The sequence below is a fragment of the Perca flavescens genome, chromosome 8 (genome assembly GCF_004354835.1).
Source record: "Perca flavescens isolate YP-PL-M2 chromosome 8, PFLA_1.0, whole genome shotgun sequence".
Lineage (NCBI taxonomy): Eukaryota > Metazoa > Chordata > Actinopteri > Perciformes > Percidae > Perca > Perca flavescens.
This window is the reverse complement of record NC_041338.1, coordinates 19477398-19503357: the sequence shown is the minus strand read 5'-3', so window position 1 is coordinate 19503357 and position 25960 is coordinate 19477398. Positions and strand designations below refer to the sequence as shown.

The following is a 25960-nucleotide window of genomic DNA, read 5'->3' as shown; positions in this document are numbered from 1 at the left end:
AGAGGCCGTGGGAGGGGGAGAGTAAGTACCCTCTGGGCTCGCCGTTTCTCTGCCCGCTGGCTTTGGTGGTAGATACGGCTGAAGTTTGACACTATGACAGGGACAGGCAAGGCGATGACCAGCACCCCACTCAGAGAGCATATGGACCCAAACACCTTCCCCACGATTGTTTTTGGCACCATGTCACCATACCTGAAATACATAAAACAGACAACAGTGAGCACACTGGGTAGAAAAACAAGAAGAAAAACAATATTCCTTTGAAAGAATCCGCCCTGGAGGCTTGTTTCATCATGTTAAGTTGTTGTCTGTTTAATGTTATTTTTAATAGTCTTGAAATAGTTGAAGTGACCTTGGATTATTTCACAACTTAAAATACGAAGTCACACATTTGAAGTGGGTGAGGAATAAATAGGACTTTTCTGAAGTCTCTTCTTCCTGGCCTACTTTCTACATGCCATCGTGATGTTCCTCTTTTAAAACCTTGTTTCATATATAATTACACACCTGCTGGCACCGACTAATGCTTTCACATCATGACCAAATGTGCAACATATCCCCTGTGACCTCTGTAAGCAAAACAGCTTGAGAAAGATACAGGGACTAGTATCACATAAAGTAAAAGCAAAAGGGGAAGGGAACAGTGTGATGCCGAACCTTGGAGGAAAAGGTTTTTAAATGTGTGGGCCTCAGTAACAGGCACTCGTGTGATTTCTTCTTCTTCCCACATCAAAATGGACCTTGAATAGTGAATGCAGATATGCAGTGAAACCATCAAAACAATTAATGTTCGAGATAAAGCAAAAAGCAGCTCTTTGGAAATTGTGCACAAGCACAAGCATGACATTTTTCAGCATTATACAAATGTTGAACAGGCTACATCAGCATGAGCAGATTAATGGTTGTACATATGTCTGATGGGACTGAATCATCCCCATTAAAGAGATTAATGTGCCTGTCTTCTATCAGGCAGTCAGACCTGTCTGCGTTCAAGGTAAAGCTAAAATCAAACTGTCTTCATGATCTTACTTTCTTTACATTTGCCGACACGTCCAGTACCACTTTCTAGTGGTGGAAATTACAAAACCCCTGCTTTGAATTTTCGTTTATTCGTTATTTCAAAGATTCTTAGTGACTAACTATACTGTAGTTTGCTTACTTTTTCTTCACTAAGAACTTGTAATACCGCTAAAATGCACTTCAGTGCGTACAACAGTATATGAACCAATCCCTGTTCATAGTGACACAACGTTCAGCACTGATTCTGTTCAGTAGTAATATTCGTTGTATGTTGCTGTCGTACTGTGATTGTTTCTGTGACTTTGTGGTCTTTAAATATACTAAAAGCTACTGATTTGTTTGTGCCAATGGTGATTCAGTAAAGCTGGTTCAATTTAAGTTGGTTTTGAATTTCAGTGTTTAAGATATGTTCGTACTAAACACCTCTACCACTTACCAGCCAATACAACCAAAACCAACAAAATAACATTGATAACACTTAGCTGCATTTAGACAGTCTGTTGCCACATAGAAAGGTGATTATCATTCAACATCACAAAATAATTAGAGAACAAACCCTGACTTCTCCAAGGCACAAAAAAGCAAATTATACCCACAAATCATTTGAACATAACCTGCATGCTCATGAATGGCCCTCTGCAGACACTTTAGGCCACAGGCAGCACTGGGACTTTAGAAAGAGAGTGCAAATAAATGATTTAGAGCATGTATGTTTTCCTTGTCTTCTAAACCTCCCTCTATGTGCTGCTGTACCTGCAATCCATATAAATCCATAGGATTGCAGGTGGGTGAGATGAATGATCGAGACCCTAATGCGCAAATGACCTGAGAAGACCATTACCTCCTGAGAGTAAGATGAATGCAGGTAGGAAAGGACATCAGCATTGCTCAGTGGCTGTGACAGCCGCGTGTCTCTCAAGTGAGGCAGTGTAATGTGAATGTATCGCTACACGAGAGGTTGACTTTTTCATAAATGAAGTTGTCTAATGCCCACGGCCGTCTGCTTGAGTCATTAGCCTCAGGTTTCCATCACGTTGGGCCCAACAGCCTGGGCTTTTACAGAGCTTGGGCGGAAAGATGTAAAAGTGGACATTTTAATATCATGCTTGATGGGACTTCATGTACAACAGTTTGCTTTCGAGTTGAGTAATCTTACACAGATGTCATTTGTTTTACAGTTCATTACAGGTCAAGTAATTTTCCTATGTAATTACCGACGAAGCCTGACAGCAGGTGTCCATTATAGATTCCGGATGTATTGTTGAAAACATATTAAGAGATCCACATAAAAAATGCAGCAAAGCTTTCTCTCACATAAAAGTGACTGCTCACATGTGTTTTATTCTAATGGGAGAAGAGGCAAGATGCTGCTGGATGTAAAAATATGTCATCTGTGGAATGCAGTAAATTGTGGTCCTTTCTTTTGGAAGCAAAGCAGTGAGCAGGTGAAAAAAGAAAGGAGCAAGCACACTCTGGAGAGAAACCCTAACAGTGATGGATTGTTCATATGGGGGAAGCTGAGATGCACAAAGCTCTGCCTCCTGGATGACGGCAAAGGCAGGAATTAGCAGCAACGAGAGATTAAAGTAATGTTGCTGCTTTGTTCTTGTTGTCTCTGACTACCAGGTACCCACGTTTGCTACCCTGAGCTGACATGGGTGAGACACAAAGATGGATGATCAGATCCTTATCCACCCTGCAGAGGAGGAAGAGGAGTGTCGGAATGACTGAGTATCAATTCCCCAGTTTCACCCACCTGAAACCATACTGCGCTCGCACTCGCACCGATCTTAAAAACAGCGCATTCTGTACAATTGTCCTACAGTGAGATGACAGCATTGCAGATGAAGCCCGGCGCAGTGAGAGAGAGACGGAAACTGGGGGTTCGCCTCAGACGGTGTGGGAGAAATGTCAGACTTAAAGGAATATTTGAATTCCAGAAGCGGGGGATGAATGTCCCCGCCCCGGCTCAGATAATAGACCAATCAAACATTCATGAGTCCCTGTATCAACCTGCGTGGCAGAGTTTGTGCGGTTGACCTTAAAAACGGTGTGGTATTCCATCAGGGGGTGCTCTGAGACAGATTTCTGTACATGACCTCACCGCCTCACAGCGAGTGGCGACACCAAAAGACATGGACACGCCTGGACACACAGGAGCACACACACACACACGCATGCACGCACGCACACACATGTGTAGTCACAAGTAGTCACAAGAACATACGCTTGTGTGTGTGTGTGTGTGTGTGTGTGTGTGTGTGTGTGTGTGTGTGTGTGTGTGTGTGTGCGTGCGTGCGTGCGTGCATGCGTGAGTAAAGAGGCCTTTAATTTGACATCTAGTTAAACCAATCCCCCTTCCTAAACAAGCAATCTTGTTCCTTGATTGTATTCCAGAACCCTGTGTCTGAAATCCGACTGCCATCTGGTTAGTGGGAAGCGAGCAAAGAAGAAAAAAAAAGAAATCTGGATGACTTTACAGACACGTCATTTGTTTATTTCTCTTCTCAGAGACAGGGCAGGTTTTCTTTTTTCTTGAATCAAACAAAATGAAATGAAATATTTCCAGGAGCCTAAATTGTAAAATCTGACCTCATCTGATCATTTGCACTGTTGCGTCTGCTGCAAAGAAATAAACCAACCTATCAAAGAGTTTGGGGTTGGCAGGAGAAAGGCAACACTTACATAAAAACCCCTCTTAAGTGAGGAGAGCACAGGCTTAAGTTTCTGATGTAATCATCGAGGTCTAAACTTTGTCCTTCTGTCCCACCAACCACACCCCTGTTGAGATGAACGCCAACAGCTTAGCAGGGCTGACAATTAGGATCTAAGAAGGATTGTGGCAGATCTTTCAGCTGAGAGGGCTTTGTCACCAGCATTAAAATCCAATCATCCACTGGCACCTCTGTCATGTTACTTCTAGCTTCCACTTCCTGGGTTTTACCGTGAAATTAACTTGCCTCTTGCAGAAGTCACTGTAGTAACGTGCAATAATAAAAGCAAAGGGAAGGAATGGCCTCACGACATTTGATTTCACTGATGTGAGCAATGATGGTCAAAGTGTTCAAATGAAGAAAAACCCTGTGATAAAGATACTGGAGCTGCTGAACTGTGTAGTGATGTTCTATTAAATCCGTCATGGTAAAGACATTGAATCTCATCAAACTGCACTTTGATCTACTCCACTTTGATATTTCAATGAGAAGCAAAGGAATGAAATTAATTAGATTAATACATTAAGCATTTTGATTCGTCAGCTGATTAGAATCAAGACAAATTAAGAACACTGTACTATCTCATGCATCATCTATAAGTTGTTTCATGCCAATAATTGCTCAGGGGCCTGCTATCAGATAATCTGAATCCCAAATTAATTTTAATCTCACTTTCTTCCATGAGACTGATTTGAATTCACACCTCACTCTGCGTTTGTTTCTTATTATCTGGAAGCGAGAGAAATCGCCGTGAGGCACATTCACCGGACCCACTGGCATCTGTTGTGCGTGTTGTGTCACTGTGGCCTTACTGACTTACATCTCTTTGAGATGCTAAAACGAGACATTCATTTGAAAAAAACAACTTTATTGTGGAAAGAAATGTCAAGGTCAACCACTTTTAGTCTGACAGGGCTTTAGCATTTGTCAGACTAAACATGTCATCAGCATGTCTTTGATAATTCGGTGAAGGCATGATTTCCTGTTTGACCTTCACCAACCATCCAATCGTACACAAGCTCCCTATCAGTGCTTCCTGAGGTAATTCACTCGCTCAGTTTCATAGCTCAATGGTTTCTACAGCACAGACAAGCCTTTCAAACCTGTGAGACCAAAACCTGTCAATTGTCCTGAAACTCTGATACTGTCACTGACTGCACCAATCAAAAGTTGATAATGACAAAGAGAGGCATTGAAAGAGTGCAGGGACAACGGGAGAGTGGCAAGGTCAGGAAGTATTGGATATCCTTCAAATTGGTGAGATGTCCTGCTGACGTGATGTAAAATGTGAAGCCACAGCAGAGGATCAAAGAGCGTCAGAGTGGACACAACATTAAAATGTTATCTGAGGACCTGACATAGAAGTGATGGAGCTCTACACTGACCAACCGAGAAAGGCTCCATTTCTTTACGAGTCATGACAAGGAGCAAATGGAGCAATGCTCCAAGACAAGACAGTTCTCTGTTCCTTCTCCACAAGGCTGAAAGAGCACAATATCCATCCTTGCAGACAGTTAAATAATAGATGTACCAAAAAAAAATGTAATTTTCCTCCTGAACTCCATCATGCTCATACAACTATGAACTAAGAATCAGAAAAAAACGGATTACCCTGCCTGTATGTCAGCATGAGGTATACTAACATGAGTGACAAAAAGATATCAATTTTCTGAGGTGTATTTGGGAAGACCGCAAGATTTATGGAGTATTGAGGAGAGGTCTTGAGGGTTGTTGTGTCATATTAAGAACTCTCATAAAAAATTGAGTGTGTAAAAACAAGAAAGGAAAGGCTATATGATCGTTCTTTTCTGTGCCAATAGGCATCATGAATCTGACCACAGAGTTAGAAAAGAGAAATGCAGCAAACAGAGACTGCTGCATTTACAGATAAACAAGGGTAAGTAAAGGAAAACTTTCTCTGGTGTACCATAAATCTATATTATTGATGAAGCAAATGCAAATCTGTTTTGTGTTTTTGGTCAGCATGTTGAAATATTAAGCACATTCTATATTTATCTATCTCCACCATAAACAGACTGTAAAATAAAATTGTGTAATGCCAGAGAGACTGGCAGCATCACTGGTGGGTATCACCCTGCAGGAATTTTTTAATGCAGTGGCACGGCTACAGTATGTACCACTGCAATACAATCCTTGGGGGAGATACACCACAAGGTTTCAAGAATCAGAAGCACAATAAATGAACATGATCTCCAACATGATCCCTAAACACCGCGTATCATTCCTGATGTTCTGCACTGCATCTCTGGCTGAAGCCCGGGAGCGCAGCATCCAAAACGCTGCCTCTCTTGGGTTTGGACACCAAAGACTGATGGGATTAAGAGTGTGTGGGCTGATAGGACACTGCTCTGATGTTATCCCTCAGATATACTGTACATCATTATAGAGGGGGGAATCCCACAGGCGCTGGGATTAGCCTGCTAGATTTTCACTGCAGGTGATAAGGGAATGAAGGAGAGGCTGGCAGAACTACACAACATAATGGGGAGATGGGAAAGCAGAGATAGGAGGAAGCCGGAGGACAGCACTGCCTGGTGTAATACGTGTGGTAGGAAAAACAGAGCACTCAAGTATGAGCAACTGCGAACAATAGCTACAGGGAAGGACAACTTTTAGATAGGTGAACATCACAAAAATGCACAGACTACAGTGCTCTGACTGGATGTTGAAATGCAGTAAAATGAAGTGCAGAGCAGATGTAAGAGATTTGTTTTTTATGCTTACCCCAGTCCAACTGGGATTCAGTCTCTGCAGATTTGTGAAAGGCGATGGGTAGAGCTGAAGGTTAGCATGTGAAGTTCAAGGAAACAGCCCTAGCATGCACGGCTACATGACAGTTGGTGTTAATGCATTGTAAATGAAGACTTTGTGATGCAGCAGTGTCAATGTGGCTTTGATCTTCCAGCTGGAGGTTCACCATGGAGTCTCAGGAACTACACAGAACCAATAAAGGCCAGTTAAATTCCTGTTTCTTTTTGCACACACAGATAAACCCTATAGAATAATCCCCCACGTATAGCTTTGGCAAAGGCACCTCATCTCTCTCTCGCTCACATATCAAACATGTATTCCCTCAGCCCTCCAAATCCCAGCTTAACCCTCACCCTGCGAAACCAGGCGGCTAGTTATCACCGCAGCTTTGACATTAGCATGCACGCCCTCTCTCATTTGGGAGATCTTCTTAAGAGTCAGGGATGATAAAAAGCTTTCCTCTCTAGCGCTCTTCCATTCTTGACTTTGACTCACCCTTCCTCTGCCTGGACCTGTCTGCCTCTAACTATGAGATGGAGATGAAACGCTTCATTCTCTTTCTTTTTCGCCTCCTTTTCTATTATCTTGCAGTGCTGGCACAGCCCTGCTTGACATTTTTCTTTTCTTCTGCTCTTCTCCAATCTCTCAGTTTACTGTACACCTGCTGATACTTGAGAAACAACTGCTGTCATATGCAAAAAAACAGCCCTATTCCACTGCTATTTTGTGCCAAGTCACATTTACTTCAGCTCTTCATCGTCATGATTACAACCAATTCCTTGTGGCATTTCTTTTAATTACAAGATGAATGGCTGTTCTGTATGAATATAAGTTTTTTACAAGGGTTAAGTATCCACATGGACCCATCAAATACTGTACTATGCTATCCTGCACACAGCAGATGTGAGAGTAATCATTTCTGTGCGTCAGGGGGAGGTCGGGATGATGCAAGTCTTCGATCAGTCAGGACATGATGAAACTAGGTAAACTGAGTCAAGCATTGCTCACAGTCTAATTTGTCATTCCATGTTTAGATTTCTGCTATCCTCCTTACATTAGTTTAGAAAGCCAGGGGCTAAAAATATATTCCCATAATGTCAGTATAATACTTTGATGATGCATTTACACTGCTTCATGGCTGAATGGGGAGGGCAAAGGAACATGAAAGAGGGGCTGAAAGCACGAATGGGCGCCAGAGCTATGGATTATGAGAGAACGTGATAATAAAATGAAATCATCAGACACTCAAGCGATTATGCTAATGAACTCATTCCGTATTCATCATAGATTAATCGGCACGCGGGTGAGAGAGTGGTGGCATTATCTTGAACACAGAAAGCTTTGATCAAGCAGGTGGCAAGTTACCTCACATGAGGTGGAATTAAAGGTGAAATCACTGACATTTATAGATGACCAATAAGAAAAACATCTATGTTAATAGCAGCATTAGTTATGTATGACACCTCTCCTGAGTGAGAACATTGTGTCGTCTGTGAAAGAAGCTCATGCAAGTTACGCTATGGATAAATAAAACTATAACAGTGTAAATAAAAGTATAAATAAAAGTTTAAAAAATGTAACCCTTGTCTTATGCCGTCCACCATGCACTTGTTGTTTTGCTGGTTTATGAAGCATATGGTTTAAATGATCACCCAATTCTGTGTAATATCTTCTAGCCAACTTCATTCCAACTTATCACCACTAGTTTTACCCTTATTATTTGGAATTCATGGTCAATAAACCTCATTTATATGAAATTGTACCTAATTTTGGCACACTGCAGTAATATGTTAGGATTTGATGTGGGGATTTGATTAAAGCTTTGTTTGCTGAGTCAGAGCTACTGATTGACAGCGAGGAGTGAAGTCATCACCATGTTACTAGTTGTGAACACAATTCTAACTTTGGGATGTTCTTACTTTTCATTCTTAAAGAGGCACCTTGGCTATTTTACAAGATCAGTTTACTCATCACAACATGCTTCCACACCGCCAACAAAGCAGTTGATAAATGCTATTATTATTTGTCTAAAGTCTATGGCTTTAAAGGGAGATTTCTAAAGTCATCTTGAGGAACTAAAAGTCAAGATATCACACCTAGGGCTGCAACTAATAAATAATTAATTTTTTTGTCAATTATTTTGGCCATCATTTTCTCAAATATTTGAATCATCATTTGGTCCAAAAAAAACAAACAAAAAAAAAACTTCATCACAGTTTTCTAAGGTCCAATGTGACTTCTTCAAATCTCAAAAATATTGAGTTTACCATAATGTTGTTTCTGTTTTGTATTATGCAATGTTCCTCCTCACCATGGACCAAACTGGCCTCCTACTGGCGCATGCTGTACATAAGGATCAATGCAAATGATCAACTAGTATCGGCCACATGAGATTTCACAGTGACCCCTGTGACCTTTTGTTGTGTGTTCAGGTGATGGAGGAGAGGAAAAATGTGAAAGTTCTTGCGGATTAGTGCCTCTGCATTGGAAAGGGGAACTGGTCCAGGAGCCTCATTACACTGACAGCAGATTAGTGCTCCGCGGTGCCAGAGCAGACGGTGCAAGATTAACTTTGATGTGCGATTCCACACAGAGCAGCCGCTGGATATCAGCTCCCTCCACCAAATGGCCTCTTAACTCTGAGTTTGCGGCGTGTGCATTCAGCAACAGTATCTAAAAATCTGCTTTTTTAACGGCTACAGAACAGAGTCACTGGATTCTGGACTCAGTGAATTTGTGCTCTTGGTAATATAACACCTACCATAAAGAAACATTTACATAGTGTTTAATTCAAATGTGCCAGTTTTAGCATTTAGAGCTGTATTTACTGATTATTTTCAGTACCGATTCATCTATTGAGTGCCAATTTTAATTAAAAGGGCACTCCACCAACTTTACACATGAAGATTAGTTTCCTCATGATGAGGAGTACTCACAAAAACACCATACGGTATGATGTCTTCTGTGGCTCTGGAGGAGCTTTCTCAAGACTAAGAAAATAACCCCTGATGCTGTCATAGGGTCATCAGGGTTATCTGTGCATGGTGTCTTTAAATTGAAACCACACGTCCTGAGTTACAAACTAGAAATGTGGAGTCTCAAAGAAGTGGGCATTCACCAGTCAGGGAAGGTTTTTGTTTTTTGTCTCTCACTTGCCAACACTTGTATGGAAATGCCACAATAAATCGCGGAAATACCCCTTCAATCTGTTAACTGTTTTAACTATTAAATGTAAATGTCATAATTGAAAATGCCCATCACCAGACCTGAAGTCTGATGTCTTGACCAACATCAAAACTAAAAGGTTATTTAACTGCGAATTACAGAAGACAAAGAAAAGCAGCACTTCCTCTCATTTGAGAAGATGGAACCTGTGAATGCTTTGATATCAAAACTACTGAGCTTGCGTGCCAACAGATTCATCTCTCAGACAACTGAGCAAACTCCATCCACTGATGAAGAAAAAAGCTAAAGTAGTAAGTGGACATCATATGGAATTGTTTAGTCAAACTACTATTCCCAAAGTCAAGAATTAACTTTCATGATTGCTTGACTATCATTCTGCAGTCTCTGTACAGGTCAATGTTATTATAAAAGCTTAAAAAAGACTTAAGGTAAGCAAACAAAGTAATGCCCAGCAGCCAAATATATAGGATAATACATGTTAAGGTGAAAGGATCGATTTTCCTCATGCTCATCACCAGAAAACTTCTAGATTCTGTTTAAGTTGCAACTTTAAATTGTCTACATCAGCTTTTTACACCAAACAGCTGCAGCCCCTCATCTTCGTGTTTGCTTCCTGTAAATGCAAAAGTACACTCTCATGCAGGTATACAGTAATGCATCACATGGGATACAGTACAGAAAGTAGATACAGAACTCAACACAGAAATGGCCTCAGATTATTTGTCATACCAGTGAAATATACATTTTAAATTCCTCAGTCCTGTCTTCAAAACAAACATCAAGGTATAAATTCCATCCTTTTAAAAAAAAAAAACAGCTGCAAGTTCAAAGGAACACTTCAAAATCTCACAGTGAAGCTGAGGGGAATGGCAGAGGTTGGGATGAGACAGAAAGAGTAGTGAAGCGTAAAAATGTACTGAGCGCTCTCTCAGAGAGTGTGGACAGCAGCCAGGCTGGTGACAGCAGTGAGCCCAGATAACAACGAGTACCAGGAACCAGCGAGAATCTGTGGGGAAGTATTGGGAAGAGCAGCATCTCTGCTAACAGCTGCTGACTGGCCCCTAGGGCAGAGTAGAGCTGCTAGCTGCAGCCATATCCACCATCTCCCCACCTGCACCACGCTACTTCATGCACATGGGGACATCATTACTTTTCCCATTTCACTCCACGAGACTTCTCCTGTCAAATCAAAAAATAACACAAAAAATAATAACTCAGGGCCATGGGCGGAACAACACAACCGAAAGGTCATTTTGCCGATGAAAATTGGTCTTGCATCCACACAATCTATCAGTCATCAACGGGCCTATATAGCTATGTCTGCTTGCACAGCGGGGCTGGCTGAAGCCTGAAGTAAACTGAGCCTGGGCCAGCAGGAGAAAGTATGTGCATTTAATGACATAACTCCCATTATTTATAACGTCTTCGTCACTGCAGAGGACAGGCCTCCTGATGAATAATGATGTTACAGTAACACTCTGAAGTTATGCGGTGTAAAGGCACAGCTTTGGCTCAACCACAGACAGCGCATTCAAATGTACCGTTAACAATCGTGACTGAATGAAGGTTATTCATTTTAATCACACTACAGCACGCCCTCCCTCCCACTATCCCTGGGGAATGCTATATTTAAGCACTTTTTCATTTCTTCTCCTTTTTTTGGTCTTGGCTCATGGCAAGGCAATTGCTTTGTGGGACGTCTGCCCTTGAAGAATCAGACAACAGAAGGAGATATTTTTACATACTGTAGATGTGGAGTGAGAGCAAGCTGTATCAAATTCAACGTGTTCCTCTTTGACTGTGTGGTGTTAAGAAATCAAATCACAGGTGCTTTTTTCCAGCCTGCTTTCTAGCTTTTATTTCTCTCTTTTTTTAAATGTGTCCCCTCCAAAACAGAATTGATGTTGGTTTTATACCTGTACTCTAAGATTAGCAGTCTTTCCTGAGGGAGAGAGAAAGAGTTGGAACGTTTGTCTCCCATCTCTCCCATTCATTCGCCCGCTTTCTAATTGGACTTCTCCATCTGTTAAGGTCTACAAATTGTCTTCTGGGGATGCTAAAGCTAAAACATCCTATCAAACACACAAATACTTCAGGGACATACTTCTTGGAGTGCTGCCATACCAGGCACTGAAAGAGTAGTCTTTGTGTGTGTGTGTGTGTGTGTATATTTGCTGTGTGTTGTAGCCTATAAACAGATGTCCAGCAGCATACAGCTTGGAGATAAGTAGATACACTACTGGTCAAAAGTTATAGAACACCCCAATTTTTCTAGTTTTTTATTGAAATTCAAGTTCAAGTCCAGTGAATAGCTTGAAATGGTAAAAAGGTAATTGATGAACTGCCTGAGGTTAAAAAAAAAACCAAACTGAAAAATAATGTACATTTCAGAATTTTACAAAAAGGCCTTTTTCAGGGAACAAGAAATGGGTTAACAAAGTAAAGCTGTTCTGCAGCAATGGTGGTTGATCAAGCTTTGAAAGTTGGTGCTATATGCAATTCCCACAAGTGTTCCAACTTGTCTGGATTACTTACAACCCCCTCTGTTTGTATAAAAGTATTGTTGGAACACACTGTGGTACCATACCCTCGTGAGCATTATTTGAACAGTATTGTAATAAGTGTGTTGTCATAAAAATGGCGTGAAAAAGGCAATTAACAATGGAAGAGAGACAGACCATCATAACACTTAAGAATGTTGGTCTTTCCTACAGAGAAATTGCGAAGAAAGTCAAGGTGTCAGTCAGTACAGTATTCTTCACCATCAAAAGGCACTTAGAAACTGGGGGAAACTCTGACAGGAAGAGGTCTGGCAGACCCAAAGCCACAACAGAATCAGAAGACAAGTTTCTGAGAGTCAACAGCTTGCGTGATAGGCGGCTCACAGGACAACAGCTTCAAGCACAGCTTAATAGTGGTCGTAATAAGCAAGTCTCAGTTTCAACTGTAAAGAGAAGACTCAAGCTGCAGGTTTGATAGGTCGAGTTGCAGCAAGAAAGCCATTGCTAAGACGTCAGAATAAGAAGAAGAGGCTTGCCTGGGCCAAGAAACATCGCCAATGGACTACTGAAGACTGGAAGAAGGTGTTATGGACTGATGTATAAAAATTTGAAATCTTCGTTTCATCACGCAGGATTTTTGTACGCCGTCGAGTAGGCGAAAGGATGGTTCCTCAGTGTGTGACATCAACTGTCAAACATGGAGGAGGAAGCATGATGGTCTGGGGCTGTTTTGCTGGATCCAGGGTCTGTGATTTGTACAGAGTGAAAGGCACCCTGAACCAAAACGGCTACCACAGCATTTTGCAGCACCATGCAGTACCCTCTGGTATGCACCTAGTTGGTCAGGGTTTCATCCTACAGCAAGATAATGACCCAAAACATAAGTCCAAGCTATGCCAGAACTACCTTAGGAAAAAAGAACAAGATGGTAAGCTTAAAAACATGGAGTGGCCAGCACAGTCACCAGACTTAAACCCCATTGAGCTGGTTTGGGATGAACTGGATAGAAAAGTGGAAGCAAAGCAACCTACAAGTGCCACACATTTATGGGAACTTCTGCAACAGGGTTGGGAAGAACTTTCTGAAGAATATTTGATTTCCATTGTAGAAAGAATGCCACGAGTGTGTTCAGCTGTTATATCTGCCAAAGGGGGCTACTTTGATGAGTCAAAAATTTAGAATACATTTTGGTTTATAAATTGATTCCATAATTTCTTTTTTAACTTAAATTATTTATTTGTTCTATTCTTTCATTTCAGAGTACAATAAGACATTGAACTGCATGAATTTCCATAAAAACCTGGAAAAATTGGAGTGTTTGGAAAATTAATCTACCAATCTGTCTAATCTATTGAGTGACATACTTTAATAAGAATTATTTCACAAGATGACAAGGTTCCTGAAATAAAATGTCAGTAGTATCAACATATGTCTCGTGCACATCTGATAAATGTTTCTCCTCTGCAGTCCCCAAAGACAATATGTTTTAATTTTAAAAATGGGAAGTTTTTGGATTCTCTTCCAATTCTTACTTGAAGTCGTTAATGATATGGGAAATTGTGTTCCCCACGCTTGTCTCTTTACGTCCCATTGACTGGGAGTTGAATACTCAGGAGTGAGCAGTGGGACGTGTGACAGTGTATTTGTGGTGATGATTACAGCCCATTAACTTTGATGGATGCCATTTCATAGAAAAGACATTGGGAGGTGGAATGGCAGAGACGCAGCTTGTTTTCTCTCACCAGCATGTGTACACAAAAAGTTAACGGTAGCAAAGTCCATGCAAAATGGATTTTTGCATCTGAATGAGACTACTTCACCTTTGGAGGTAATTGAATGTCACATTAGAGAAGTTGATGGATCTGTCTACCAGGAAGCTCAGGCAGGATTCCCTTGTGACCTCCAGAGGACAGCAGGGACCCGAGGATCAAACATCACCACACATGCTAACAGCATCACGGATGTACATAGTGTGTGTTTCCTTGCATGTGCAAGTAAATGAGACTAAGCTGGATCTGGAATTGATTGCAGTGCCTGGCTTTATTAATGCTAACTGTCTGAGCTGCTTTCGTCTCTTTCAACTCGCTTGCTTGTCTTTGCCTTTTGACCCAAATGTGTGGCTCATAGTCATAATGAGACAAACTACATTTGTCTGTGGCCGTTATGTAAAGATAAAGCTATGCCAGAAATCTAACTCTTAAGCTCCCCCACAGGGATTACGCACAATTGGCTAAAGAGAAAAATACAAATAATAATCAACTGTTTACGGTTTTTCACTAATACCTTTAAAAAGAACGGAAAATCCCCACATGGAAATGCAATCCTTAAGCAGTTGAGATACTCCTGTGTAGGATGGCTACAGACAGACACACAGGCAGGAAATCCTTTAGATGAGAGTCGAACCCACACCTCAATAACACCTCAGTGAACATATCAATCTACAGTAACTATCATCTATCCCATTCTAAATAAAGCTTTTTTGAAAAAAATGTTGCCATTTTTAAGTCAATGAAATCCCACCATTACAGCTTTAGAAGGCATTGACAGGATAAGGATTTGTCATTTCAAGGCTTCAATATGCTTACCTGGTATGACCTTGTTAGTTGGTAGCCTAACTTCCCCCCTTATAGTGTGTATTCACTACCTGCATATAGGCTTTAAAAGAAATACCTGAACCGAATACACAAATTATTTTTATTTTTAATTTTATTTATTATAAGTACGGCTTGGGAGGATTTGGCCAGTGCTGGAAGAAGTACTCAGGTTCTTATCTTAAGTCAAAGTAGTAATACTTTAATGGAAAATACTCTGTACAAGTAAAAGTTAATTCAAAAGTTTGCTTCAACAAAATGTATTTAAAAAAAAAAGAATTATTCATTTTTCAGAATGGCCCCTTTGAATTTTTTTATTATCATGCATTGATGTGTAAACAGTATTTTAACAATGCTGGTTAATGTGAGCCTAATTCTAACTATTGTATGTACTGCTAGAGTATTTTAATGTAGCCTTGTGTATCATATTTTATTTGTTGATCAAATGTTTTGTATGTAAAATCCAAATCTCCAAAATAACTACAGCTGTCAAATAATTGTCAGATAATCCTAACCCTAAGCCTATTTCCTTTTGAAAATTAGTGGTGTCAAAGTATAAAGCAACATAAATAATATAAATACTTCAAAATTGTACTTGGGTGAATAGAGTATAATAATAAAATAATGTACTTTCCACCACAAGATCCTGCTGTGTGACAAAATGATAAAAACTGGAAAGCTACAAAACAATGACAGCAAATTGTCCTGAACTGAGCATCTTTTAGCAGTGATATAATATGATCTGTGATAGCACGATCAAATGTGAAAGTCATCCAGTGTAATGGTAGAGCAAGACGTAGTAGGTCTTACCATTTTTAGACTTGTCGAACAGTTACCTTAACAGACTGTCAATATTACTATAGTCTCGCTTTTCCAGTCCACATAGCATTCTGGGATATGAGAAAAGCATGCGAGAGACAGATAGTCTACCTAGCTGTCTAAATTTACCCTACAGAGATCTGAGGACCATAGTCATCATAAATCCACCGGAGTTGAAGAAGTGGAAGGAAATGAACATACATTTCCTGCAGCACCGGAGCAATCCTGGAAGTGGAACGTCAAGGATATAGACTACTACTACTACTACTACTACTACTACTACTACTACTACTGACAGTCCAGCTCTGTGAGGCTGTATTCAGGCACAGGGATGCTTTGAACTAAATGCAAATATCAGCAATCTAACAATATTAGATTGTTGATTTTAGCAGGTATAATGTTCACCATATTCACCATCATAGTTTTAGTGTGTTATTATGCAAACATCTGCTAATTCGCACTAAATACAAAGTACTGGTATTTGGTCATAAACATAAATTGGACAAATTAAAATTTTGACCGGTTGATGCCACTTGATGAAACATTAATGGAGTTCTTACAACTCATCCTGAGGGAAACATGAAGGTCTGTACAAACTTTCAAGGCAAGCCATCCAACAGTTCCAAAATTTCAAATGTCAACATCTTGGTGGCGCTAGAGGAAAAGTCGGGGGATTACCAAAGTCATGGGGCGTCATCCTCTCTGAACCATAAATATCTGTACAAAATGTCATGGAAATCCATCCAATAGTTGTGGAGATATTTCAGTCTGGACCAAAGTGGTGGGCCAACCAGCCGACAGAAACATTACCATTCATAGAACCATGCTGATGTTTATGCAGAAACCCTGAAAAATGCTATGATTTATCACTGTCGGATAGTAAATTATGCTGAAATACAGACAAAAGACAGACACTGATATGTGAAGCCTTCAACCTGCCTTGTGGCTGCTCTGAATTTACAGGTGGCGGGCACAATAAAAGCATCATCACCATTTCCCTTTGTGAAGATTTAATGCTCAATCCCTGTTGAGACTCTGGCAGTGAAGTATTGATTTAACACTGTGGTAATTCTTTAAGACCATAGTTTGTGGTAATTCAGTTACATCTTATGGTTGTGTGATTGACATTTTGAATACCTCCATAACAAGAGCCAACAGCTAAAAAGAGAACACTTTTCACAAGCAGGTAGTTATTGCAGGGCAATTGTATTGGAATGCTTTATATTGTACAAGCTGTATTGTGTCCACCACCAATATACAGTAGCATATGATAGTAACTGTAATAATAGCAACTGATATTTGTAATGATGATTGATAGCAGAATAATAACAGATATATTTATATTTATCTCTACAAAGTCTATTGCACTTGCATTAGATTAGCAGAAATGGTCAGCTGAACGTGTCTGAAGGTCTGAACTTGACATAACATAATAGCACTATATGATCGCCAATTAATATGTCATGAATCCATCTGAGACCACATGAAGACAGGTAAAGAAGAGGAGAATATCAAGAAAGGCTGATACACCTGTAAATCAGAAATTACTTTGAGGTGAAAGAGAATAATATAGCCCCGGAGCACATGCCCTGTTTAGTTTCTGTTTGACCAAATGGCCTATATTAAGTGATATATTTAGCTATTTATAGAAGCTGGGGCAGACAGGAAACAGCTGCCATGCGTCAGGGTGACAGGCTGACATCCCTCATCTCAGCAGGACCTCCCTGCCAGGCAAGAGGAAGCTCTTTATACCTCAACTGAAATGGGACATAGCCTCTTATCATTCAGACTGCATACAGAAACTAATATTCTATGGAGCCTGTGGCAAAGACTCAACAATGAAACTGGGTTAACAGTGGCATGTATGGGAAACTCGACTTGAAGCCACACTTGTGTGCTCTACAGAGATCTGTATTCTGCCTTACAGTGAACGCTGTGGATTTCATTCAAGTGGGATCAGTATTGATCATGAAGAGCTTTTATTGTAGTATCCTGGCACTGTAAACTGGCACAAGATGCCTCAGCTCTGACAAAAATGAGACGGTTCATCAGTGAAACCGAGCTTTAAGCTGACAAACAGGCTGAATCAATAGTCGTGACTTTGTTGTGAAGCTGTTCACGTTGACATATTATGAATGGGCTGTAAACCAAATTTCAATTAATGTGTTCACATCAAAGTTTCACCGCTCTCTCTGAAACTGATGGCAAGCTATGCCTTCTGTTTGTCTTTGGTGCATGAAAGTCTATATTGATTTCAACGCTCTCACAGGATACGAGACAGTAACTGGTGTTAACATTACACACTATCATACAATGAAAGTGTGTCAAAGTGAATTAAATGTATGCTACACATTTAAGGGTACAAACTTTAAAACTAAGGTAACTGACAAGGTAAAGGATTTCTCTCATTTGCTGAGCGGTTTTAAAAAAAAAACAACTTTCATTTTAAAGCCTTATCTAGTGATATCACTCTTCAGATGAGGTGTCAGACCAGCAGAAGTTACATCACTCTTTGAATTCTTTTTAGTTCCCACAGCACACTGACGATTGCTGTTAGCTACAATCTCTGAATCTCTGCTGATCACAGATGTTGGCTGAGGGGCATTTTCGATAAAGAGACAAATGTCAGGGGGAGGGATACTCACAGTCTGGCATTATAAAAGTTGGCACTGTTTCAAGATATTGTGTTTTGCTATGCTGTCCCATGCGCCTGAGAGAAAAAATCAGTGCAAAGTGCAACTCACCCCTCCCAAACTCCTCACATTGACGGTTTGGACTATCATCACCTTCCTCATAACTTTTGTTCCCACATCTGTGCTGCATAAATGGATTTCGAGGTCAGGAAGGGGGCAAAGGCTGTATAGAATCTGGGAAATGCAGCATTATGAATGCTAGGTCAATGTTTACCATAGTGACAGTGGCATCTAAAAATAAAAGAACAACTGTTTCTCCCTCAACCAGCACTCATAAGATTCCAATGCGGGGTGCAGCATAATGTTTAGACAGGCATAGCGGACATTAAAATGTTGGCCTGTTCTTTGTATGCCGATTAGCTCAAGTGTAACACAGAAGTAACAAATGCAAGGCCAGTGACTTGCATATGTTTAACTCTACAAGTTGTTGTTTTTTCTAATGCTAATGTGACCGTGTGGAAATTATTCATATCAATTCATTCCTCTGTTGTTTCAACACCATGTTGAGTTGATAATTAGTTTTCTGACCTTATAGGGAAACCCTAAACCTTGAAAATTTAAACAGTTAAGTGTGACTACAGTATTTCTCTCCAAGGAAACTTTTAGTGGCTGAACTTGAACTTATAAAATGGGTTTCTGCAGTATGTGAAAATGTTGTATTGAAAGTGAGGCCTGACTAAAATGAAAGGACATGAGATCATAACCTTCACATTAATAAGAGGGAGAGCACTCAATCCCTATTGAAAAAAAATATATATATATTTTCGATTTGACAATGCTCTGATAAGGGTTTGGATAGGTTTATAGAAACATTGTGGTTATTTAAGATTAGGAAACAATCATGGTCATGGTTAAAAAAAAAAATGTGTTGACCCATTAATCCATCCCAACCTCCTCCCTATGTGAATTTTGTTAGCCTATGATAGTCACCAGACTTCCTCTGTTTCTCCTGTCATAATTACTATGGGTGCCAGAGGGCTTTGTCACTCCAACGTGAATGTATATTGTTTTGGGGCACTTGCTGAAACGACTAATGCTAGGAAGCTAAAGCAAGCATGTGGTTAGCTTAGCTTAGCATAAAGCTGACTAATGTTTGTTAAAGCTACATTGTGTAAGAATTTCTCCCATCTAGCGGTGAAATTCTATATGACAACCAACTGAATATTACTTTCTAGCCCCTCCCCCCGATTCTGAGCGCGTTGTAACTCCTACGGTGGCCGAACCTGAAATTAGCAATGACTTCATCCGTGAGTGTTCCTTCCAGTGTAATAATAGTTTTACATTATTTTGGTACCATTTCATTGCTAACATTAGCTATCAAGTTCCCAAACATATGCAAGCTAATGTAAAGTATCAGTGCTATCGTTATTCTGTATATTGTACGAGATTAATAGTGTCAGGCAATGTTTACAGCGTAGGAGAGAAGCAACAGAGGTTTGTGTTTTTAATATATTTCTCTGAGCAGTATGAACGATCATGTCAATGAAACCGAAATTAGCTCTTAGTATCTCCGTCATTTACACACAGCTGTTCTAGCTGTAGCAAGTCTGTGTTACAACTGCATATGATGCAAGTTGTCTGGCAGGGAAATCACGACACATATGATTACGTTTATGTTACAAGGTAGACAATCATTGACGCGAGGAAAAGTGTCATAGATGTCGTTCTAGCGTTATGCACAACCATGCTATAGTTAGTCAAGCAAGTAGAAACTATAAAACTTCGAATTTACACAAATAGGCAGAATTACCTGTAGTGAAGAAAGCAGGCAACTTCGGTGTCCCTTTTAAAATCCTTGCTCCTTTTGAGATCTTTCCATCTTGGAAAAGCCACTCCAATATTAACTTTGGTTTTGTTGCTTTGCCTGTCGAGTTGTCGTTTTAATTCTCTTTTTAACTTCCTTCAAATCTGCTGGCAGTCGCAAATAATCTTCTCCCCCTCCCTCCCTGGCATTTGTCACGGTGCCACTGAGTGAAAAGTGTGAAAGGCGGAGGTATGTCCCTCTTTGGCTAATGTATTTTAAAGATGGAGGCGCAACATTGCGTCCGTCATTCACGCGAGTCGCTTGCATATATTCTGAATGATTCTGAATGGCAGATTCTACGCTTACGAGAATACTTTGATTAGTTGGTGGAAGTAATTACACATGAATGAGAACATATTTGTGAAAGAACAAAGGTTTTGTTATGCTAAAAATCAACTAAAAAAATTACACAATGGAGCTTTAATCTATACAAAAACTGTAAAAATGTACGAAAGGTTTAAACGATTTCTTGGCACAGGTAGGTGGCATTAAGAAAAGAAAAACTAAAAAAGACACTGCAAACAAATAGACACAATCAAATCAAGAAACTCATTCACTAACTTGACACATAATTTATATAAAGAAATGTGCTGCAAATGAAAAAAAAAAAAACAATTACCCCTTGTTAGTCTGCCATCATCTAGGGGCAGAGGGGTTGTTTAGTTGAATATGTTAGTCTAGTCTGTCTGACTCATTGATCCTTTATCTGACTGAAGTTTGACCCCGACCATGGCCCTGAAATATCAGTATTCTAAATGTGTATTGAGAAATCCATGGCGTTGTTCGTGGTTCTGAAATAGCAGACAGATTTGTAATTGCAACTTTTTCTCTGAGTCCCTTCTGCCAAATTCATCTTAGATTTATTATATTCTTTAAACTATATAGCTAGAGGGGCGGTATTAAAAAATACAGAACCAAAAGAGTCGTTCATGGGGCGGTTCGCTTGTCGGGGGTAAACGAAACGAACCTGGTCCCCCCTGTTAAAAATTAACAAATTGCCTACTGATGCAAGATGTTTAGCAAATTTCTCCAATAATATTTAAATCGTGATATCACAGTATTTAAACTAAAATAAATATAATTCTTGTGTTTGTCAGTTTTTAGTTATTTCGAAAGACATCACTTTTGTTGTGTTTCTGTATTCGCAATTGTGCATTTCTGTATGTTGTGTATGTATTGTAGCGTGGTAAAGATATTTTGAGCTGTAGGGTTGGGTCACCCACTCTACAGGTATCGATGCACCTAAAGGATTGAGAATACCGACAAAGTCTTACTCTGGGTATCAATACTTGCATAAATAAGATTGATACAAAAAGAAAATGGAATAAACACTCTTATTAATGCATAGACTCTTTGATTCTCTGCTGTTGTTGTGTGCATGCATATGGTGAACAGTTTGTTAGCTTATAGAATTCACACAGCACACGTTTTTATTTACCATTAAAAACTGATGGAAATATATTCAGAAGTAGCCTATTGATGACGACATGATGATAATGTTCACCTCATAAATCATGGCACGTGGTCCTCCCCTACATGAAATTACATTACCACCTTTAATAATGAAAGGTCTCAGATTTCAATATCAGTGATTCTGGCCCTGGTATTACTTGGTATTTGATTGAAACCAAATTTTGTGGTGTCACCCACTGTGTATCTCTCAGTCACCACAGCATAGCCTCTGTAGACAATTAAAAAAGTATGCACCTGTGTCAATGGAGACTAATAATAATAATAATAATAATAATAAATGTTTAGAATAACAAACTCAGCATATAGTCTGACAGTAATTTTTGTAGATTACATTTATTGTGATCCTGACATGACAATTGCATGGATCTAATGCTAAGCACAGTGTTATCCACTTAGAATACTGTTGTACATCTCAACAAAGTGATGAGGAGGCATTATGTGTGGCTGCATACCAATCTCCATGCCCAGACAAGCCATTTTCATCTGTATGTAAATGCTGAGTATGTAAATAAGCCACGCAGCACCAGAGGAGAAGATAGCTGTTGGGCTTGGGTTTATCATTTGCACACCATTTGATCCACTGATCTCATGGCGTATACTCAGTATCTTTTACAACATATCAACTTTCAAGATAGGACACAGTCACATAATAGGCAATTTTTCCCCATTTCATTCATTCTCTCAAGCTGGGTCAGGGTTTCTGGGCTGTTAGATTGGATGGAAGTGGAATCAGGCAGAGCGAATACTTTCTAACAACAATGAAATCGAGGCAATGTGTTTTCTCACATATCTCCTTATTTCCTAATGCTGTAATGCTGCATTCATTCGGAGTAACTTTAATCTTGTTCTGGAAAATTCCATTAATCGTTGACGTTGCTTGCAATACGAAGAAGAATGTGAAAATACTGAGCAGTGGAAAAAACAATGATACCATATTTTATGTCCTCACACTACGTTACCCTGACCCAAGTGCAGACCATGCTATCCTATTTCCCTGATTAATGCAGCACATTCAAAGTGAATTATTGAAAAACCCTCCACATGGAATGAGTGTTATTGGTGCTGCCTCAAAGACGGGTTGTCAAAGAAATAAAATCAAATGGAGGGACAGGCATTTTGTCCTTGCCATATAGATTATTTATCAATCTGACCATCCGCAGTGACGCATGCCTGCTTTTAGAGTCAGTTCACACACACAGTATCCTCACATCAACCTACCAGCTGGCCATAATCTGTTTTTCAGTTCAGGGTTGACTGACCACAAATACATTTTCTTTTTGACATTGTATTATTCAATAAAAATATATATATGTACTACCATTAAAATGTTATTTAAGGTGCAAATGAAAGTCTTTGAAGTTTCTACCTATTATTAATATGATGTAATAAATCTGTAATATATGAATGCCTATAAAATGTTAATCAATCATTCAACTCACACCTCCACAACACCCTTTTAAATATCTAGCTGCCAGTGTGAAACTGTTTCAGTGTGATGAAAACAAAGAGAATAAAGAAAATGCAGGGGCTTGCATATTTTCAATTTAGCGGAAAGAAAGAGCATATCTGTTTGTTTTTTCACAGATTCTGTCTTTCACAATGATCGTAATCTCCTCTGAGGCTGCCTGTTCCCGCCCTCACTTTTACTCTTTCATTTTGCAATCATTTGAATGGGCAGAAAGTAGCTTGCACAGAACACATTTCAGTGCCAGGTTCCCCTCATTAAGTCACCTGTCACTTCAGGACCATTATACCAGCCTCATATTAGCATCACCTCTCCTCCCCAATAAAGCACCTGTAGAGGCACTCTGAGCCTGCAGGCTAATGGCAGCCTACACATCTCACATCAGCCACTTCTGCTTTACACAGTAATTCATCACATTGCTCATAATGGATTGCTGATTTTCATAATGTGCATAACATACACAATGCCAAGTGGTGTAATGTATTCTACTGAACACAAAAATTACACCCATTGCAGTACATAATCAAACGCACCAAATGTTCTCGCTGACTGTCGTGCTAAGAAGAAAAAAACAGAGTGAAAATCCGCTGCATTGGCTGCAAGGGGCATGAAAACTTATCCAACAACACAAGTACTATATCATCAAGAATGCATTCGTTATCTCATGGGTACAGAAACAGTAAAAGGCCCTCCAGATTGTTCTTGCACATTTCCATTACATTTGACATGTAGTAAAGGGGTTGAACTTCAAAAAGATTTGCTCTGCACTATATCGAAGCATGAAGTAAATGCCTTGCATTTAAGGCTTTGATTGAAATGGGGTTGAGGTGTCAAAACTGGAAAGCAAGATAATGGTTATACTTCTGGTGGTTTATAGGCCGACAGTGACCCTCATGTCTGTTAACCTCGTCTCCTCTGTCTTATAAATCCTATCCTGAGAGGTTTATAGGTCTCACTTGTCAGGCCTTTCCAGTCGTATTTGGTGGGTGGAGCTGTAGCACAGACAAACGACATGGTGATAAATTCTGCATCTGTTGAGTGACTACAATGTACAGCCAGGTTTTTTTGCACCACAGGAGAATGCACATAGTAAATGTCATGACAAGCCAGTAATTTGAATAATAATTCTTCTCAGAATTATTTTGGAGGCAGTGGCTGAAAGAAGGATATTGATGTGAGGATTGGGAGAAAAGTCTGTGTGTTTGAAAAAGAAATGTTTGTGTCGGATGCTAACGTCTATTATATCTATCAAAGGTAATGTCTGTTTGTGTCCAGAGGAACGTGTGTGCCTCTGTGCCACACTAAACCCTGTCCTCCCCACTCCTCTTCCCTTGTGGGTTGCGCTTGACTTCCACCGTTTTCACAGCTGCTCTCAGCAGTGCACTCCATTACACCTTAAATCACTTAAAAGATCTGAAGCAACAAAAAAAAAATCCTCTGCAGCTAATTTACCCTGACTGTGTGGATCATCCAGAGAAAACAAGAGCAAGAAAACACTGCAACACCTGATTCCAGCCTGACAAAGTGGAATGCTATCTTTATATTGGAATCTATCGCTGCCTTAAACAGAATTAAATCAAGTCACAAAATTATACTCTCAGACCTTAGTGCAGTTTTCAGAGCTATTGCAAAACGCAATAGCACGGATAAAAATCTCATATTTTACACCCAGTCACACAATTCTTGAAGATCTTGGCAGGAGCATTCTGACAGAGACAGATTCCTCTTTGTTAGGTTTCCGAAAGCAGCCACAGAGATTAGGCTCAATAAATAAAGAGGGATAAGTGGTCTTGTCCTGTGTTTGGTGGCACAGAGCAGTAGACACACAGAGGCGTGACACGCAGCTGCACAGTGCTATTGATTCTCCGCTGGTCTCCAGGCACCCTTCCTTTTCATTCAGGCTGCCTGCCAAGTGTCTCTGAACAGGAGTCCCTGCTCTCCCAATGTCTGCATGTCTGCTTAAGCACAATCAATGGACCATCAGCGGGGAAGAGAACACATGCCACTGTCTTTACTTCCACAGGGTGTGAGTCAGGGAAATTGAAAATATATGTAGTGGAAAGGCATCATGATACCATGCAGGCATAAAGCATCATTGACTATCAGAATGAAATCAAATGCCTCAAATGGAGGTTACAGCCAGCAGCACCCCCGCTAGTCTTTAAAGAGCTTATTTGCGACCGAATGGAAATACTACCCCATTCATTTCTGACTTAAGTAAGTATTTGTTAGACATGGATACATTTTTCTGTATGCTGAGATCTGAAACGAACCATAAGAATACCTCATTTCCCCTGTTCAGACAACCATTTGAAGGTTACTGGAGGAGAGTACAACAGATATTTCCCTCACTTCAGTGTGTTCAGCAGACAATGACAACCACAATTCAGCTCTACTGTAGGGTTGTATGTTTTTTTGAAAGCACAACTCAAGACAATGAAAAATCATGAGAAGGAGCCGACTTTGTCTTTCAGTGATGGGTATTCAGCCTCTCCATTGGTGGTCCACTATGCAGCATTCTGCACCACTGCAAGGCTTCAGTTCAGGTTGCAAATCTGTCAGCCTGGCTGTCATGGTTCACAATGGAGTGACGGAAACGTTCCCATTACCAAGGACATTTCAGTTTTGTTTTCCCACGGCAGAACATCTTTTTCAAATCCATCTTAAGCAACACAAAGAGGATTACCAGCTCCCCAAAGATAAATAATGTACACTCTTACACAACTCATCTATTATCTGCACTTTGAATCTGAATGGAAAGCATGACCAATGCAGCATTACGTTTGAGCTGGCAGCTTCAATCACCGAATCGTGCATATCACTGATTATGTACTCATTGGTCATTTCGAGGGTGATTGGTAGTTTGACTGGTACTGAGTGAGTGCGTAGCTTTGTATGCCATTAAGAAGACAGGAAATCCAC

At 40.1% G+C, this 25960-nt stretch overlaps 1 protein-coding gene across 1 annotated transcript in view; it reads right to left on the bottom strand.

The window, feature by feature from the left end:
• Positions 1 to 25960, bottom strand: part of LOC114560357 (potassium voltage-gated channel subfamily D member 2) — a 34669-nt gene that overhangs the window by 5358 nt on the left and 3351 nt on the right. Inside the window, exon 3 of the mRNA XM_028585672.1 lies at positions 30 to 192. Within this exon, the coding sequence (XP_028441473.1) occupies positions 30 to 192 (163 nt within the window). The remainder of the gene's footprint in view (positions 1 to 29; positions 193 to 25960) is intronic.